The following is a 19,707-nucleotide window of genomic DNA, read 5'->3' on the forward strand; positions in this document are numbered from 1 at the left end:
AGCTGAGGTGGGAGGATCACTTGAGCCCACGAGGTAGAGGTTGCAGAGAGCTGAGATTGTGCCACTGCACTGCGGCCTGGTGAGACTGTCTTAAAAAAAAAACCTCAGGCCTTGATGGGCAGAACATGGGGCTTGGTGCGTGGGCTATGGAGCCAGACCAAGTGCCAAATGTGAGTTCTAACTCTGCCCCTCACCAGCTCTGTACCCTCGGCCAACGTACTTACCCTCCTCAGCTTGCCCATCTAAGATGGCACCAACAGGGCTCACCTCACATGTGTTGTGAGGACTGTATGCCTTAACAAATATGAGCAGCAGGCGTCAGCCACACAGTAGGCACTCGATAGATGTAAGCTTTATTGAGCAGACAGCTCAATTGGTTTCAACTCTGAATGGCCTCACTGTGCTTCCACATCACACACTTAGGGTAGGTGCAGAAGTTGCCACTTCATAGCTCCCCAGCAGCTGTAAAGTGGGTCCACCCTTAAGGCAGACCCCTGTCAGATGAGCTATGAGATGTACCTTAGGTATTTCTTGACGCTGAGAACAAGTTTAGCATCAACTTGGGGAGAAGCCCAACGGACTCACTGTCCCGGGGACAGTCCTCTGTGCCTCCCTCCCCAAGAACCACTCAGTCTAATCACCTAAGACTTTTTTTTGGGAAACTTTTTTTTTAATAGTTATTGAGTGTTCTACAGCTTACAGTAAATATCATAGTTACAAATTCTTGGCTTCAATCTTTCAGAGTGATCACTGTCTGATCTTCAAAACATAAAATCCCAAAAGAATCCAAAACAACAAAACAAAACCAGATTTACACTTCATACACACAAGCGAGGCCATGGGGCTTTCCAATCTTTACACTCTGGAGTGTGTTTTGAAAACACCTATAAATTCTTTGATCAAACTACTTGGAAGACACTGGTCAAAGGTTTATTATTATTATTTTAAATGTTTTATTTCTTTTTAAAATGTGAGTTCCAATAAAATTTAAAAATTAGATTCCAACCTGTAGATTAAAATGAATTAAAAAATACAAAATCATATACAACGCTCTCTTCACAGGGATGTTACATGCCATGAGAACAGGTTTCTCTGTCATGTGATATGAAACAGGGAAGCAGATGCCCTGAAGTCAGGATGGGGACAGGCCCTTGGGCCTTTAGAGATCATTACAGACAACTCTAAGTTGCTAGAGGCCTGGCCTTGCCTCCCCCTGGGTAAGGAGGAGCTTGAGTCACACCATAGATCCAGACTATCTGGCTGACCCCAGGAGGTCGTCTCTGGGACAGTCCCCACTCTTAGTCTCTTGACTCTTAGGCCTGAGGAGAAAGGCTGGGGTCTGGAGATGCTGGTCTTGCTGGGGTGAGGCCCAAAGCTGATTTCAGCCATTTCATTCCTATGGGCTGGTACGTCTCTGCAAAGCCGTTATATATGTTCTCTTCAGGAAGGAAATGGGTAGAGAACCTCACTACCATAGCAAGGATACACAGGGACTATCCATGTGGCCATAGGGAAACAAGTACTGTCTTTTCCCTTTCTGGCTTTGTGGCAGCCAGTCCCTACTCCTGTGTGCCTCAGTTGGCCTTTGGGTTGGACTCAACAGCATGCACAACAGAAGACATCCACTGGAGAAACTGAGGGTCTGGGACCCCAGTCTGGCTTAGGCAGGGCTGGCCATGGAGTGTTGAAGCTGGCCTGCCAGGAATTTTGAAGGCTGGACCCTAGAACTATATAATGCTTAATCTAAGAAACAAGGAGTTTTCTAGGAGAGGGGCAGACGGATGAGTACGGGACAAACCCTGCAGCCCACCTGGCATGCCTGCCTGCGTGCTCAGAGGTTCTGGTGTGGAATCCCATCAGTTAGTCTGGCCGTTTTTCTTCAGCTCTGTGGGTGGTCCCACTGGCCCATTCTACTACTGTGCCCTCCAGATCCCCAAGCTTGGCAAGCAGCTGGGGCTGCACAGCCAGTAGTGATTTGGGAGAATATAGGATAGAAAAGCAGACTTCCATATATTTTCATTAAACTGCAATTGAAGAAGAATTATGATATAGATGCTGATAGAAAGCTCACAGGGCCCAGAATGGGGCTCATTGCCTCTGGCCACAGAACAGAGCTGAGGAATTGGATATGGAGGCTCTGGGGCTGGCTTAGCCAGTGCCTCACTGGAAACATGGATGAGTCCTATCTGTATGATGAGCCAAAACTTGTCCTACTTTTCTACTTTAGGTGATTCCTTTCTGAAGCCCATCAGAACAAAACAAGGCCTTCAAAAGGACCCCCAGATCTCTGGGAGCGAGGTACCTCAAATTTGCAACAATTTGGGTGGCCAGGGGTAAGGATGCACAGAGTCTGGTTCTGTTCCTCACCCAGGGGAAAAGCAAGCCGAGGGACCTCAGTCCACATGCTTTTGGCCAAGTCTACGCCACATCTGCTTGAAGTACCAAATCACTGGGTCTGGACAGTGGGCATGCTCTCAGGTTAGGAAGGCAGGTGTGCAGGCTTACCAAGGACATGGGCCTCTCAACAGAAAGATGCCTCAAGCTGTCCTTGAACATGTCTTCGGTCCTGGCCACTGTGACCCCCAAACTGTTTTGTCCAAGATAGGCCTTTAATTTGCAAATTCTTGTTGTCTTTGTGCTGCCAGCTAGATGTGCCTCTGTGTCCCCAGGACCCATTACAGGTCCTGGCCCAAAGCAGTTCATACAAATCTGCTCAGCTCAGAGGACTAGGCTTCCCTGGTCTCCGTAAGTATAGGTAGCCCCTCCCTTCATGCTTGCCAAGACGCCCAGCAGGTGGCAGCAGAAAGAGCAGAGGGTCTGAAGAATCACAAGCTGTGTAACCCTTTAGCAAGTCTCAAGCCTTCTGAGCCTTAGTTTTCTTCATCTATAAAATGGGGGACTTTGGCAACCAATGTCAAAGCACTTTGCATACCAAAAAAAGCTCCGGACAGGTGTGTCCCTACTAAATATTCAGGAAAGGGGATATACATTTTAGGGTCATTTGCCAGGTAAGAAAGAACAGCAACTGTCCTATCTCATGAGGAAGAAATTAAATATGCATTTTTTTTCAAAACACGGCAAATGATTGTTTCAGGCTTTCACTATTTGCAGGCAATCCAGCTCCCACACTCAAACTTCCTTGGCTCCAGGCCAGTGAGGAGACAGTATCAGGTAGAAGTAGAGGAATTCAAAAGGGTTGGCTGGTGACTGGAACCATCTGTACCCCTGATCCTGGCCACAGGTGTTGCACCTGGGGAGAGGCAGTGGCATGAGGAGAAAGGGGTTTGCATGCTGGTGCCAGTGCTGTGGCTGTCAGGTGGGCACATCCCTTGTCCTCTTTCTTGCCTGCCTGCCTTCAATGGGAGGGCCCTTCCAGCTCTTTTTGTCTAGCTTGACTACCATGCCATCTAGAATCTTTGGAGGACACCTATGGTACCGCCCACCAGATCTCTGTGACCTTATCAGTTAACTCTGCCCATCCTACCAGAGGCACATGACTGTCCCCTCTGCTGGGCTCAGTCCCTTTGCAGTGACTCCCCAAGCTTGGCCAGGCTTGTGAATCTCCATCACAGCAAGAGGGCTGAGGCTGGCTGAACTGGGGCTCATACTGAAAAAGGGGTGCTGGACCTGGGCTCTTCCAGACCACAGCCTTTCAGTGCCTTATTTTCACCTTGGGGCCTCCCTTTGCTCTTGAATTACATGGTACGGGCGAAGATAGGGCACAGAGCATAGATGCTTCAGTATGTGAGCCTGGTGGGGATCAGATGGTGGGGATCAGATGGAGGGGAATAAGATAGCAGACAGACTGGGAGTCAAGTGGCTGTGTCACTTATTAGCAAGTCACTTGACTTTTCCAAGCCTTGATTTTCTTAAGGATCAAATTGGAGAAATCTCTATCTCATAGGGTTAAGCCAGAATAATGTATGTTAAACTGCTCTGTGAATTGTGAGGTCCAGTTGTTAGTTTTACTTACTGGTATAGAAAGAAAAAAAAAGTTACACGGTCATTCCTAGGTCTCCTCTTCTTCCTTTCTCCTGTCTGTGGTTCCACCCCAGCCCAAATAGAGGCAGCAGGGTTCTGGGAAGCCTGGCGGATACCAGCATTCTGCTGACTGTGGGCCTGTTCCCTTCCATAACCTGTTTCCTCATCTGTCAATTGACTGTAATAACTCTGACCCTGTCAGAGTGAGTACATGAAAGGCTGTGAAGTGCTTTGAACTCTGATGCACCTGACAAATGCAAAGGTTTCTATTATCATCAATATCATTATTATTTTGGCATTTTTCAAACACATGACATAATCTAGAACAACCTTCTCCCACCTTTACAAAACCAAAGCCGGTAGGAGGAGTATCTGCAAAAAGTGAATTAACACTGGAAAACTTTGTTATTTTAAAGTGAAACCTCATCAGCACCCCAGAACAGATAATTCAGAACAGCTGGATTTTTTCTTACTGGTCCTAAAGTTCCTTGGAAGCCCAGGAAGGTAGGCCCCCAAACTCCTGGCTCTAGGCCAAGGATGCTGATGGGCTTTGCCCTTCTGGGAATGGCTAGACAGCTTCTAAGCTTCCAACCCAAGGGTTTCCTGATTTTTCCCTCCGTTAGGGAGACATGGGAAGTAGGGGTAAGGGTATGTCCAACTTTGCATGAATTTAAAATGAAAACGGTTTTTTAAAGTCCCAAATGTTGTCAGTGATCCCATTTTATACAGTAAAATATTCATGCCCCACCCCCAGAGGGACTGCTGGCCCAGCCAAGTGCTGGGTGCCAGAGGCTGCTGCTGAGCAATCCAGGCTCCTGGCTGAGACTAGCAGGGACGTCCTTGTCCCAGAGATCCCTCTTCTCCCAGATGAGCCTGTCTCCTGGGCCTCATTCTTGTCCTCCTCTCCTGATGACTCCCATTCTCTTCTTCCTCTTCCTTTCCCTCTCCTCTCGGGATGAGGAGTTACTGTCCTAAAAGCAGAGCATCTCCTTTTCAGCCAGCCTACCTGCTCCTTCTCCTGCAGGTAGAGTCAGGTACAAGATGAAAGTTCCAGATGTCTTCACAGAATTTCCAAGTGCTGTTTCTTCATTTGCAATTTCTGTTCCTGCCATCTGTCCCCATGTGGCCTCTGCCCAGTCTTTAACCCCTGCCTTTGGAGTCCATGGAGGAAAAGAGCAGAAATAGGAGCCCAGAGACCATTCCAGAGCTTACCAGGTATGGGCGCTGCTGACTTAATTTTTACAAAACCAAGCCAATCCATCCCTAGGTAAATTTTTGTAGGCAATGCCACTAGGTAGGAAGGCTGCATTTAATGCTAATTTACTGTGAGGTCTAGGGAAGTTCTTTCTTCTTCTCTGGGCCTCAGTTTCCTCATCTGCCAAATAGGGGAGTGGATGAGATGATTGCTAAGGTCCCTTCAGTTCCATGAGTCTATGAAATGTTTATTGCTATTGCTTTTCCTTCACTATCCTGACCTTCAGAGCTGCCAGCACCCACCTGGAATGTGGTTCCTTCACTTGGGCCATGAATGGCACAGGTAACCAAGAGCTTGGCCTGCCTGCAAGCTCTACGGACAGACAGGTGAGTCCTGGCACTGGGAAGGGCAAAAGGAAAGGGAGAGAAATGCCCTAGGTTCTCACTCCGATCAGGAGGAAGCTCCTCATCAGAGTGGGTCCGTGACAGCTCAGAGGCCGAAGTCTGGATTACACAGGGCATCTGGCCTTCCAAGGCCCCGGGATGCTGGGATCCCACCACCCTGCCACTGCTTGGCAGGTCTAAGGTCAAAATCACCTTTTGAGGAAGTGCCAGGTCAGTGAACATCACTGTGCAAATCAGAAGGTCCAGGGCCAGATGCTTTGGCTAGAGACCTTTCAAACCAAAGCCATGAGGCAAGCACCGCTCCTCCCTTCCCTCCCCTTCCCCACAGTGCCCTCCCTCCCCCCACCCTCCCCCAAATTCTAAAGACTTTTTCCCCAGATTCTCAGCCTGGGCTATTAAGCTGCTAATAACACTCCTACGTACTCAGGCGGTTTTGTTCTCGGTCTGTTGCAATGGTTCTCAGGAGACATTTCATTTGTGTTCAGGACATGGGAATGTCCTGAACTAATCTTAAGAAAAAACAAGAACACTCCCTCAGAGATGTAGCCTCCTCAACAGCTCTGAATTCCTACCCCAGACCACATCTATTTATGCTCTTCAAATGGAATCAAGCCTTCAGATGAACCATTGCAATAAACCCTGCTCTGCTTGCCTCTAGACCGGGATCCCCAGGGACAGGACACTCAGGGAAGAGCGTAGAGGACATGACCTGGTCAGGTAAGAGGAAGGGGGTAGAGCTGGAAGGGCAGCGGCTAAGAGGGGGACAGGGGCAGAGAGGCAGGAGATTAGAAAAAGCAGCTTTTACAGAAACCAAAAATCAAAATCAAAACCATTAAAGATGCATAAAGTGACCCTTGCACTTCCGTTGTCTCTTGCAAATAGAGGTGGTGCTGCTAGGGAACTGCTCCAGCACCTGTGTAAGACTTGAGTAGTTGCATACAATGTGTGACTCCAGATCTGCGGAGGGAAAGGGGAAAGAAACTGTGATATTCCAGAGGCCACTTTAGGAAACCTCTGGGCCCCCTCCCTCAACTTGGGAGCCCTTCATGGGGCCTCTGTGCCTTCCTAGTGAAGCTGCCCACTTCCCACCAGTGGAACTTGTGCTCTGGTGCCAAGAGCCCTGGAGAAGGTGTGGGGAGGACAGATGATGTGGTGGGCCAGAGGATTTCAAAGGGATATCCCTAGAGGCCCTATGGTTCACTGTCACTGCCTCATGAGCTGCTGAGGTGACTAAGGAAGCCAGTGGTCTGGGTCAACCCAAAGCCTCCAACTGGCTCCAACCAAAGCTCTAACATGATTTAGGTAAGATTTCATTTGAAGAATGGGGCCCACAGTTAAAAGAAGTCTGAAGACCGTAAGGTAAATGGCACAGAATTTGGTACTACAAAACTGACATTGAAGCCTTAGCTTAATTTTTGTTGGCTAAGTGATACTGAACGACATAGTTATCTGTAAAATAGAGCTAATGATCCTTATTTCACAGAGCAACTGTAAGGATTATGAGATAACATAAGCAAAGGGATAGCAATTATGATTTCTGTTGTTACTTAGATTTCTACAAGCAGTCAACAGAACTCATAGCTATTAAGAGTGGTATTATGGACCCTGGAGCAGGAAAGCAAGGTCACTTGACAACTGTTACCTGCCCCAGCTGACACCTGTGCTCCAGACCCAGGCCAAGGGCTTTGAGGCAGTTCCTGTACGTATCCCCCTCCCACCTCTCTCCCCCTGGCTGAACTCACTTGGATGGGCTGCAGGCTTTACCAGTGTGGGGGCACGTAGCTGTACGCAGGGGTTCCTTGGGCCCTGTATGTTGGCATGGAGACAGGGTGTGCCCCAATCGCTGTGTGCTGGGGTGTAGTCAGCAGGGTACCTGAGCATCCAGAGAGAGAAGAGTAACCTGATGAGGTTGCACCAGACACAGGAATGAAGAGGATGAAGCTATAGTCTTTGGCATGACTGCTCCCTCTGCCCAAATCTCCCATCTCCCGCACCTTCCTGATGCACTGCTGTCTGCCCTTCTCCACCTCACCAGGCTTCACCTCCTTAAGGCAATCTTTTCTGATGCTTGAGGACAGAATCACTATTCCAAGTCCTCCTTTTCCCTTTTTTTTTTTTTAGATGGAACCTCGCCCTCTTGCCCAGGCTAGAGTGCAATGGTGTGATCTCAGCTCACCGCAGCCTCTGCCTCCTGAGTTCAAGCGATTCTCCCACCTCAGCCTCCTGAACAGCTGGAATTACAGGTGCACATCACCATGCCCAGCTAATTTTTGTATCTTTAGTAGAGAGGGGTTTTCGCCATGTTGGCCAGGCTGGTCTCAAACTCCTGACCTCAAGTGATCCACCTGCCGCAGCCTCCCAAAGTGCTGGGATTACAGGCGTGAGCCACCATGCCTGGCCTTTCTTTTACTTTTGTGTGTCTTACTGCACAATCATACTGAACAGTAACTGATGTCTTGTATTTCCCACACTAACCTGGGTGTTCCTTAAGGACAGGGTTCTGGTCTGATCTATTGGTATCTGGTTCCCAGGACCCGAACAACAAGGCTGGTACCAAGTAGATATCCAACAGTTTGCTGCCTTGATCTGGGGAGTGAGAGGCCTCAACCATACCCTTACGTTAGGGGCAGAATAAAATCCAAATGCTCACTCCGCCCCTTGTACTTCTTATCTCAGATGGTAGCCTAGCTGGTTCTTTAAAAGTTGGGTCTCTAGGCCATGCATAATGGCTTATGCCTGTTACCCTAGTACTTTGGGAGTCAGAGATGAGTGGATGCCTTAAGCCCAAGAGTTCAAGACCAGCCTGGGCAATATGGTGAAACCCCACCTCTACAAAAACCACAAAAATTAGCTGGCTGTGGTGGCACATGCCTGTGGCCCCAGCTACTTGGGAGGCTGAGGTGGGAAGATCACTTTAGCCCAGCAGATCAAGACTCCAGTGGACTAAGATCGTGCCACTGCACTCCAGCCTGGGTGACAAAGCAAGACCCTATCTCAAAAAGAAAAAAGGATCCTTGGGGACTTCTGCTTCTCTCATCCCTCAAAATGATTATAATTATTGCACAGGTCCTTAAGCTCCTGCCTAATAAAGAATATTGTCCCTGTGTCCCTCTTTTTTGGAGCCCCTGCTGTTACTGGAGTGTTAGTATCTCTCCTCCCTAAACTACACTGACAGCCTCCTCACTGACCTACTTGCTTCCAGCTCACCCCTTCTAATCCTGCCTCTACTCTGCTTAATGTTTAAACTTAATGGTGTCCCTGCCTGCCCTGCCTGACCCCCTTTGTGCGCAATAGAGGTACCACAAGGTATTCAAGACTTTCCACCTTCTTATCCTTGCCAGCGATCCAGCCACCTTCCAACTCCAAGCTCCTATTTCCTAAGGGCCTTGGCTCCATGGCTCCATTCCTCCATTCTATGAACATGCCATCATCATGTTCTTTCTGCACCACTCTTTCCTCTTTCAATTCTCTAGTTAGCCTGTTTTCACCCTTTAAGGCCTAGCTTGATATGCCCTTCTTGGTGAAATCTTCGTCATCCCTGTAGACAAACTTAGAGGCTCCTTCCTCTGGGTTCCCATGCCCGCCCCCACCCCCCCACCACAGGATCTCTTGTGCTATGCTGCAGTCGATTCCATGACTGTGCTCTCCGCTTCGTTGTGAGTTCCTAGAGGAAAGGGATGGCCAGTGATGCAGATGCTGCCCTCACCTGCTGACATTGCCATGGTGGTGCCTGCCACCATGCCCATGGCCACGCCGTTGGTCCTGGGGGCGGCAACAGGAGCCGGGTAGATAGCAGAGGGAATGCTGTTGGGCTGGACGACCGTGGTGTGGTGGATGACATGAGGCTGGGCAGCGTACACCGGCTGTGTGTAGTAGGCTCCCTGGGGGAAAGAGGCTGAGGTCACATAAGCATTTGGAGAGGTAGGTGGGATATGGAGAGAACAGCACTGGCTGAAAGATGCAAGGTCCGGCCCCCAGCTGGGGCTCTGCTTGTCTTACTATGGGACTGTGGTCAGTGCAATGCTGGGGTTATTTAAAAAATAAGGCTCTAGGCTGTGAGAGTGATCTAGCTGTGACATCTGTCACCCTAGTGATCGCCAGGGTTGATTCAGCTGATCTGGCTGGCTAGGTGGGTGTCCCCTTCCTCCCTCACCGCTCCATGTGCGTCCCTCCTGAAGCTGCATGCTCTGTCAAAGAGGACGACCATCCCCTGATAGAGGAGGACCAGTCTTCAATCAAGGGTACATGAGTAGCTGCACTTCCCTGCTAGAAATAAGGCTCTAATTCTGTCCTGCCTTGCCCCTAAGGCTGCTATGATGATCTAATGGGTTAAGAGCTCTACTCCCTTAACCCCGGTTTTAGCATTTTAACATGTTTTATCTTATTGCAATGAACTTTTACAAGCTGCCTAAAATTTAAAGGTAGGAACGAACAATAATCGCATGCTTGCTATTACCAAGCATGTGAACAGGGCTGGTAAACTCTAGAACACATACACTGAAGGATAATTAGTATCATACTGGTACAAGTGCTAGCATTTTATGTTGAAAACAAAATGGCAACTGGGCGCAGTGGCTCATGTCTGCAATCCCAGCACTTTGGGAGGCCAAGGCGGGTGGATCACTTGAGGTCAGGAGTTCAAGAGCAGCCTGGCCAGCATGGTGAAACCCCATCTCTACTAAAAATTAAAAAAAAAATAAAAAAATGAGCCAGGCATGGTGATGCGTGCCTGTAGTCCCAGCAACCTGGGAGGCTGAGGCAGAATGGCTTGAACTCGGGAGGTGAAGGCTGTAGCAAGCCGAGATTGTGCCACTGCACTCCAGCCTGGGCGACAGCAAGACTTGTCTCCACACCCCAAAACACCAAAAAAAAAAAAAAAAAAAAAAAAAAGCATAAATGGATAGCATTTCCCTTTAGGTAGAAAAGGTAAGGATGAAGACAGTGGTCCAAGGTGACTCCCAATTCCTGCTGCCACAATCCACTGGCCCACTGACTTCCAGGGGGAGTAAACTGGAGTCCCTGAGATCATCTTAATTCAGAAATCTTCAAATGTTTCTACTAAATGAGAAAAATATCTCAAGCCTCTTAAGTTTTGCCTTCTACTCTAAAATACAGCTGTTTTTTAAACTTCTCACCACATACTTCCTATAGAGTTGTCACTCCAGAAGAATGTGTCATGGGTGTGCTAGAGCCCCATATGGTCCCCTGTCTCATACCAATCCTGGAAAGCATATGTCCTCCAGCTGAAGGAGCCCAGAAAGGGCCATCAGGCACAGAGTAACTTGCCCAAGGTCACAGAGGACACTGGTGACAGAGCCTGTGTACTTTCCTCCTCCCCACTCAGTTCACAGACTTGATCAAGGAAGGGCAGATGTGGGGATTAGAAAAGACCAAGACATTGAGGTCTCATCTTGACCAACTAATAGCTCATGGTGTAACCCTGGACACGTCATTCCCCTCTTTGGGTCTCAGTTTCCCCGCTTGTTTAACAAAGGAGCTGAGCTAGAAAATCTCTGAGGGCCCTTGTACTCTGATGTTCTGGGGTCTGTTAATCTAAATGACTTCATGCTTCACCCCTCTAGGGGCTGAGGTGGAATGAGGGAGTAAGCAGACTGCAGGAATATTGCTTCAGTCGTACAACAGGTATGGTTAGCCAGAGCCATAAACCCTCCTCTCCTCCCTCACTTCCTCGCCCTACCCCACCACACTGCACCCAGGCTGGAGGCTCCTCTACCTGCAGAAGAGGTGGCTTTGACATGTACCTACCTGGGCATACAGATTCTGCTGGGGGTAGGCACTTCTGATTGGATACATGGCCGTCTGATAGGGGTTGGGTGATGGGGAGTAGGGGGGTGGAGCAGTATTACTCTGGGTCGGTGGGACCTTGTATGGTGTCCCCGCAGTATATCCTGTACCAAGGCAATAAGAGAGACTTCCAGTTAGTTGGCAGAAGAGCACTGCTAGAAGGCAGCAGGTTCCAGTCACGACTCCCCAGACAAAGATGGGCTGAATCCAGGCTGGAAACAGAGATAAGAACAAACAGAACAGAGCTCTACCCAGAAAGCCCTGACCCCAGAGGCAGCTCCCTCAGTCCTGGTGCACAGGGCTGCATGATGTTTCTGGGCATCTTTTCTTTCTCTGGGTCTCAGGGCTCTTATCTATAAAATAAGAGGCTAGAACCAGATGGTCCCTTTCAGCTCTGACAGCCTGGGATTTGGAGCTGTGCGGAGTGGACAGGTGCAGAGAGATGGAAGCCCTCAACCCACTTGCTCTTTATTGCTACTCTACCTTCTTGCTTTTGTCTTCTCATGCAGCATGCAGGGTATCTTTTTGCTGCGCTCTCTCTCTCTCGCTCTGTTTCTTTTTCTCCTTATCTCTCTCTCTTCTTAGACTTCCCTCCATCATGTTCCCCTTCCTCCCTACCAAGTTTGAAGGTGAAAACCCCATACAAAACACCATCCAGAGATCCTCATCTTCTGGGATGCTGAAAAACTGCTCTACAGAGTTGGCTTTCCTTCTCTCCTGGGGTCTAGGGAAAGATTACCTCTATCTGAAAAGACATGAAGTCAGAGATCACAAAGATTCACATCAGCCTGGAACCTGGGCCATGTCTGTCACTCACCAGGATGGACAAAAAGCTAGGACTGAGAAGTCAGGCCCCAAGAAGCTCACAATCGGCCATGCAAATAAATTGTGCTGCCTTTGAATCCTCCGGAAAAGAGTGATAGATCCTTTGTTCACAGAAAAAAAACCTTGAAACATGAGTCATAAAAGGAAACAAGACTGTCTCCTTTTAGAATCACAAAATGGAATTATTCTATGGAACCCAAGTGATCAAGTGACCCCAACCCTAGCACTTTACACAAGGGGATCCTGGGCTCAGAAAAGGCAAGTCTTTTTAATAACTTCTCCTGAAGACTCTAAACTCTTCTAAGTTGAAGAGACAGTACCAGGGGACCTACGCTTTGAAACCCTGCTGGGGAGGTGCTGAGGTGGCTTCTTTTCTGTGGTTACATCTTGGGTAGGTCTAGCTGACCTCACTGGGCTTTAGCTCTTTCACCTATAACATTCGCGCCAAGGACCCTTTCAGCTCCAAGGTGCTGTTTCTATTACACAAGAAGAGACTGGGGGCAGAGTGGAGGGAGTGCTTTGTTGGAAGAGAAGACATCTAGTCTTCAGTCCTGGCTTTCCCCCTAATTTTTGGTGACAACTGTCAAGTCTTTGGGCCTTAGTTTCTTATTTTGTAAAATCAGGTGGCTAACAATGAAGATCTCTTCCTAAATAAAAATTCCATGCTTCTAAAGATCTGGGTCTCTTCTACCCTAACCCCAAGTAAAAGAAAGCTGCCACATGGTCACAAATCTCTCTCAGTCCACATCACACCTCTTTGGCTTGGCATCCCCCTGCCCGAGGACTCAAGAGGATATGAGAGCTGCTGCTGCTGCCACAAAAGTTGAGCTTTCCCTGGATTCATGTCATTTATGTTTCCACCTGCAGATCCATAGATTTTTCCATAGTTTTGTGGTCTAATATGCTTGGGAAATAAGTAGCGATGAGGATAGAGTGGAAAGGATATATGAAAGAAAGGGAAGTATGTTAAAAAGTAGAAACTAACTGGCAGTGGGACTGTGAGATGAGTGATGATTCTAGAGCAGATTTCTCAAAGTTTCTAGATTATGGAGCTCATCTTGAAATGCGGTCATAGGAGGAGAAGCAGACACTGGGGGAAGACAGGGAGTCTAGCTTTGCAGATGTCTAGAAGGAACCATCTGATGTGTATGGAGACACAATTTACATATCTATAAAACAAAGGGGTTTTATAGATAAACTGGAGATAGACATTTCCCAAATGTAGATAACAGATTATAGATTCCAAGGGATCTTAATAGTTGTTTTTGCCAAAGAAAAGGAAAGAGAGTTCTGTAGTCCCATATGTTTGTGAGGTCGCAATGTGAAATAGGGGGAAACAGTCATGATTTTTTTTAAAAATTCCATGACCCCGAGAAGTTTTTAAAACAATAGAGTGAGCTGGATATCATGGCTGTCACCTATAATCCCAGCACTTTGGGAGGCCAAGGCAGGAGAAGCACTTGAGACCAGGGTTCAACACCAGCCTGGGTAACAGACCACATCTCTAAAAAAAGAAAAAAAACGTAGCCAGGCAAAGTGGCTGGTGTAGTCCCCAGCTACTTGGGAGGCTGAGGCATGAGGATGGTTTGGGCCCAGGAGTCTGAGGTGTAGTGAGCCCTGATCACACCACTGTACTCCAGCTTGAGTGACAGAGCAAGACCCTGTCTCTTAAAAAACAAAAGGTGGGAGGTGAACTGTGAATCTCTAAGATGGGAATACGTGCGAGACTGTATTTCCCAAATTAATTTTAACACGGAATCTTTTATTCACACCATAAACATTTAAAACAATTAGCCAGCTGTGGTGGCTCACGCCTGTAACCCCAGCACTTTGGGAGACTGAGGTGGGCAGATCACAAGGTCAAGAGATCGAGACCACCCTGGCCAACATGGTGAAACCCCATCTCTATTAAAAATACAAAAAAATTAGCTGGGCGTGGTGGCGTATGCCTGTAGTCTCAGCTACTTGGGAAGCTGAGGCAGAAAAATCACTTGAACTCAGGAGGAGGAGGTTGCAGTGAGCTGAGATCATGCCACTGCACTCCAGCAGCCTGGCGACAGAGTGAGACTCCATCTCAAAAAAAAATAAAAGAGTTAAATTTCAGCCATGTTTTTTGTAATTGGCGGCTTGTTTTGGTAACAAAGTTTTATTGTAACATATCTACAACCATTCATTTACATATTGACTAAGGTTTCTTTCCTGCTACAATGGTAGTTACTGACAGAGACCATTCGGCCTTTTGAAAAGCCTAAATATTTGGCCCTTTACAGGAATGTTTGCTGACCCCTGATTTAAAAGGAATATATCAAGGTGTAGAGAATCCTAGCAGAGTTGAAAGCATCCCTTTTCTAAGCAGGAGAGAACATCCCTGAACCAGAAGATGCCTGTTTCTGAAAGCTCTGCAGCACAGAGAAGTGGTTATGAGCAGTCTAGGTACTGACTGTCTAGGTCCAAACCCCCAGCTCTGCGACTTAATAGCTGTAGGATACATCAGTCTCCTTGTGTATAATATGGGAACAGTGATGGTATCTACTTCATAGGATTCCTGTGATAAATACATTAATTGTTAAGTAAAAAGCACTTAGAATAGTACCTGACAGAAGCACTTTATAAAGATTAGCTATTGTGATTTCTTCTCTCTCACTTTATAGGGAGACAGTAAGCTCCTGTCCCAAGGGTATGCAGGCAGAGCCTGGTCTGAAAGACGAAAGCTAAACTATGACTACTATGGTCTGTCCCGGCTTGGAACACAAGACTCCAGGATTGTAAGATTATAAAATGTTATGGTTTAAAATGCCATGATTTTGTGATTCTTTAAAGTTAACAGGTCAACGATGCTGATGACTTTCCTTTATACTTCTGGAGAATATGCTCTGGAATTTTTATCTTCTGTGGGGAAGCTGCATTACCTATTCTATGCCGCAAGCACAGCCATATTACAAAGTGGTAAGACTATCCCTCTGAGGAAAATCAAAAAGCTCTAAGAGACCGCAGTAGAATTTGGTTTTCACATCTAAGAATAACCTTGCTGGAGGATGTTTCCCTTTCTTTATGTTATGAAATGAGAGACACACATACTTAGAATACAAATAAGTAGCCAAAACACCCTTGGCAGCCAGAGAGATGATGCTGCAGAAGAAGGCCTTGCTTGTTTGTCCAGACAGTCTGAGATGGGAGAAGCAGAACTGCAGAGCTGGAAGAGACCTCAGAGATCATTAAGACCAGCATAAACACTTCACAGATGAGATCATGAGTAGCTGCTGAGACAGACAGCTGCTTGTGGGGATCTAAGACTCGGTGCTACTTCCTCTAACCACAGTGGTTCTCAAGGTTACCATTTGTCAGGAGGATCTTCAGGAGGCTGCAGAAACTGCCTGAGGGCCCTCATCCTAGGCTCTGTCAGTAAGTCAGGTCAATTCCTCTCTAAGGGAATTTCCTCATTTGGACTACAGTATCAGAGAACCTTTCTAGTGCTGACATTCTAAGTCTGTGAGTATTTGAGAAGACTTATGAGGAAATCATTGCGGAGGACTTTCCACAATATACTGGTGGTCCTGTCATTAGTCCTGAGGAACGCTGAAAATTCCCCTGGAGCTATAGCCAGAGCTTGGGTAACAGAAAAATCAGGGTTTATTACTTTATGCATCTAAGTAAAAGAAGCTGTTGAGCTTGTGGCAAAAAAATAAAAAATTTAAAAAAAAAAATCATAGATTTTGCCCAAATGAACTTAGACTCAATTCACTCACTGGAGGCCTGGCTATCCTGAGAGGAATTCTAAGCCTAAAGGTCGCAGAATTAAGACTTTGGAATGTTGTGCTTGAAGGACATTGGAGGTTTATATTCAATTTTCTTCCTTTCAGAGAAAGAACCTGGAGCCCAGGAGGACAGATTTTCCCCAAATTGTATAGCACATCAGTACACAGCTGGGCCCAAAGTTCAGGGCTCACCATGCCCTAGGCAGAGCTCTTGCTGAGTTAAAGTCTCTGTAGTCCAATCTTGGGCATTTAATATACTGGCCTTTGTTGTCCGCATTTCACTAAAGGCAATATCATGAGAGAAAAAAGGAATTCCATCACTAGAAGTCCCAGTTCTGCCTTATAGAAGAGGCTTTGTTTATGATGTCCTATTCTTTCTCTTAGGTTCCTAACCATAATTTCAGAATCCATCAAATGGGATAATAAAAAAAGTATGTATATTAGCAAGATAAAACCTTTTCAGCCCTTTCTGCAATCCTTTTTCACTGCCATAAATCTTTTTCGGTTGTAGAACCCCTACCACCTTCAAGGGCATTGATCCTCGAATCACGGATGCCTTTTAGACTAATCGGTTTATTGATCATCAGATTTATATGTCTGGACAAAACAAAGCTCTATGTCTGAATCTTGTTTGACCCCTAAGCTCCTTGTTGGTAGCCAAGTAAGACAGTGATGAATAAGTAGGCGACCTAATTACAAACAGGCTTAGCAAGTGTTGGTGAAATTGAATTGAATTTGTCAAAGTGTCCTGAATTTTCTGTGGTACTAGAAGCCACAAAATCTGAATGCTGGGAGGAATCTTTATGGGTATGGGAGGGCCAGTCAACCCCAACTGCATTAAAAAATGGTACAAGTTTTTACATTACTTTCTTAAAAGAGAGGGGTCGGCCAGGCATGGTAGCTGATACCTATAATCCTGGCACTTTGTGAGACTGAGTTGGGAGGAGAGCTTGAGCCCAGGAGTTTGAGACCAGCCTAGGCAATGTGGCAAAACCCCATCTCTACAAAAAATAAAAAAAAATTAGCTGGGCATTGTGGTCCCAGCTACATGGGAGGCTGTCGTGGGAGGATTACTTGAGCCTAGGAGTTTGAGACTGCAACGTAACATGAATGTGCCACTGGACTCCAGTATGAGTGACAAGAGCAAGACCTTTACTCAAAAAAGGTCATCAATCGGGGTTATATTTTGGTTCTTTTCAAGGACTGTGATAGACTGTCTGGGAGGAAACGGTTATGGCTGCTGGACACTTAATGGGACTTCAGGAAGATTTCAACATAGTAGAACGCAAGGCCTTCTGTTACTCAGACTTTGTAACTGTGGAAAAGGTTGCCTCTTTTTGGAGATGGTTTGTTGGCCAGCCACTGTTAAGGGCAACTTGAGAGGAGAGCCCTGTTGTGGTGGAAGACACTGAGTACACATCATCTTGCTGAGAGAATAAGAAGTCTAACTGCAAGAAAGAACCTTGGAGATAATTTAGTTCAGTTCCTTCATTTTGCAGTTTGAAAAATCAAGGTCCAATGCATGGACATGAATTATCCAAGGTTACACAGAACCAGTCTAGAATTCAATGCTTTGGGCTTCCACTCCAGGCCATTTTGTGCTACACTACTGTAGCTGTGCCTGTATGCATCTATATCCAGATATTTAGATGTCAGAGAGAATATGTATATCCCTATTTATATATGTATATAATCTTATGTATGTTCATTCATTCTACCTGAGGTATCTGGAAAAACTCCTTATGGCTGACATACCTCTTAAAGAGTAAAATCAATCTCATGAAAAAGGTCAGTAACAGAATCTTAATCTGGGTGGTATCTTTTTCTAGCTGTGCTGCTTACTAGCTGGGTGGCATTGGACCTATTACCTTTCTGAGCCTCATCTTTCAAACTGGGATGGAAATCCACCCAAATAACTTAGGACAAGTATAATGTAGATTAAATGAGAGGGTGATCATGAAACTATATTCTACAAAAGGTGAGTTATGTTGTATGAACATAAACTGATGTTGACATCTAGGGGCAATGAAAACTAAGGAGAAAATGACTTTGGATGTTGATATGGTTTAGAGGTTTGTTTCCTTCAACTCTTATACTGAAACGTAACCTCCAGTGTTGGAGATGGGGCCTGGTGGGAGGTATTGGATCATAGGGGTGGATCCCTCATGATGGCTTAGCACTATCCCCTTGCCGATGAGTGAACTGTGATTATTTAGAGTGTGGCACCTTCCCAGCCCCTTGTGCCCTCTATTACCACGTGATATCCTGGCTTCCCCTTTTGCCTTCCGTCTTGACTGTAAGCTTCCTGAGGCCCTCACCAGAAGCTAAGCAGAAGTTGGTACCATGCTTGCACAGCCTGCAGAACTGTGAGCCAATTAAACCTCTTTTCTTTATGAATTACCCAGCCTCAGGTATTTCTTTATAACAACGCAAGAACAGACTAACACAGATGTTTTAAAGAAAAGAAAAAAATACAATGCATTATTCTGTTCTACTTACTTAGTGCCTTAATAATTTGTGGAACCACAGATTATCAGGCCTTGTCTGGAACATCCCTGGGAGGGCTTGTCCAGTCCCTGCTGGCACAACTTAAGAGATAAGTTCTCACCACATCCAAAGTCAGTCATACCTCTATTGAACAGCTCTGACAAGACACAAAGGTCGTCTTAGATGGCGTCAAGATGCCACTCAGTAATTTCTAAACATTGGTCCTCATATTCCCAGTGGAACCACTTTGTGTTAAAAATTAGATGTGAAGGTGACAGTATCAGTTACTCTACTGAGCCTCAGGATGAATATGACCAGTCAGACTGGCTAGCTGGTTTCTGGCCTCCCTGAAGACTCCTTGTACACACCGTGGTCCTGTAGTGCAGCTTCCACTAGGACACTGTTTCTCATACAGGGGGCAATTTTGTCCCATAGGGGATATTTAGCAATGTTTATAAACATTTTTGGTTGTCACAATGAGGCTTTGCTACTGGCATTTAGGGTAGAGGCCAGGGATGCTCTTAAACCTCCTATAATGCCCAGGACAGTGCCCTGACAACAAAGAATTACGTGGCTTAGATGTCAATAGTGCTAAGGTTAAGAAGCCCTGTGCTGGGGACAAGCCCTGTCTGTCCAAAGACCGACAGACCTTCAAAATGTACCCTCTGTCCTTTCCCCCTGAAATGCAGTAACAGTCCTTCCCCAGTCAACTTGCTGGCCAGGTGAGTATTTCCTTCTCCCTCCCTCAGTGCTTTGTGTCTCCCCAAAGCTGGGTGCATGATCAAAGAGGATGACCTTTCCTGAATAAGGAGGGCCAATTTTTTGCCTGGGTAAAAGAACCTCTTAAAACAGTATTTATCTCATAAATGTCATTTTTAAAAGCTCCCTTTCCTTTCTTCCTAAGAAACAAATCAGTCCCAACCAAGGGGAACAAGGAAAGGAGACAGGCTGTATTTACTGAAAGCCGCAGAGGATGCTTGGTAAGTTCGGTTCTCGGTCCCGGTGTCCACTGGGAGGTGGAAGGTGCCTTCAGTGCCACAGGAAGACGAGTTCTGTGGCCAGGCCTGTTTCATCAGCAGAGTTGCTTAAGGGAAGACACAAGAATGGCATTAGGCAGAAATAAGAAGTGGCCACCACCAATCACAGACACAAAGCAAGGGTCTTGTGCTGGACAAAAACACACAACCCAAGGAGCCTGTTCAGACACACAGGATGGCTCAGCCTTTCCGAAATGGGTAAGTGGGTTGGGAGGAGT

At 46.6% G+C, this 19,707-nt stretch overlaps 1 protein-coding gene across 7 annotated transcripts in view; it reads right to left on the reverse strand.

The window, feature by feature from the left end:
- Positions 1-648: 648 nt before the first annotated feature.
- FAM168A (family with sequence similarity 168 member A) overlaps positions 649-19,707 on the reverse strand; it is a 179,039-nt gene continuing 159,980 nt past the window's right edge. For 6 of the 7 annotated variants that reach the window (XM_032259014.1, XM_032259010.1, XM_032259013.1 and 3 more), the window contains 5 exons: positions 19,411-19,536; positions 11,347-11,489; positions 9,287-9,461; positions 7,323-7,453; positions 649-6,537 (listed from right to left, as the gene is read on the reverse strand). In XM_032259014.1, coding sequence (XP_032114905.1) covers positions 7,341-7,453; positions 9,287-9,461; positions 11,347-11,489; positions 19,411-19,536 — 557 coding nt within the window. In that variant the 3' untranslated portion in view covers positions 649-6,537; positions 7,323-7,340. The remainder of the gene's footprint in view (positions 6,538-7,322; positions 7,454-9,286; positions 9,462-11,346; positions 11,490-19,410; positions 19,537-19,707) is intronic. The other variant, XM_032259016.1, reaches the window with a different exon arrangement.

The sequence above is a fragment of the Sapajus apella genome, unplaced genomic scaffold (genome assembly GCF_009761245.1).
Source record: "Sapajus apella isolate SASKATOON/1434 unplaced genomic scaffold, GSC_monkey_1.0 scaffold106, whole genome shotgun sequence".
Taxonomy (NCBI): Eukaryota; Metazoa; Chordata; class Mammalia; order Primates; family Cebidae; genus Sapajus; species Sapajus apella.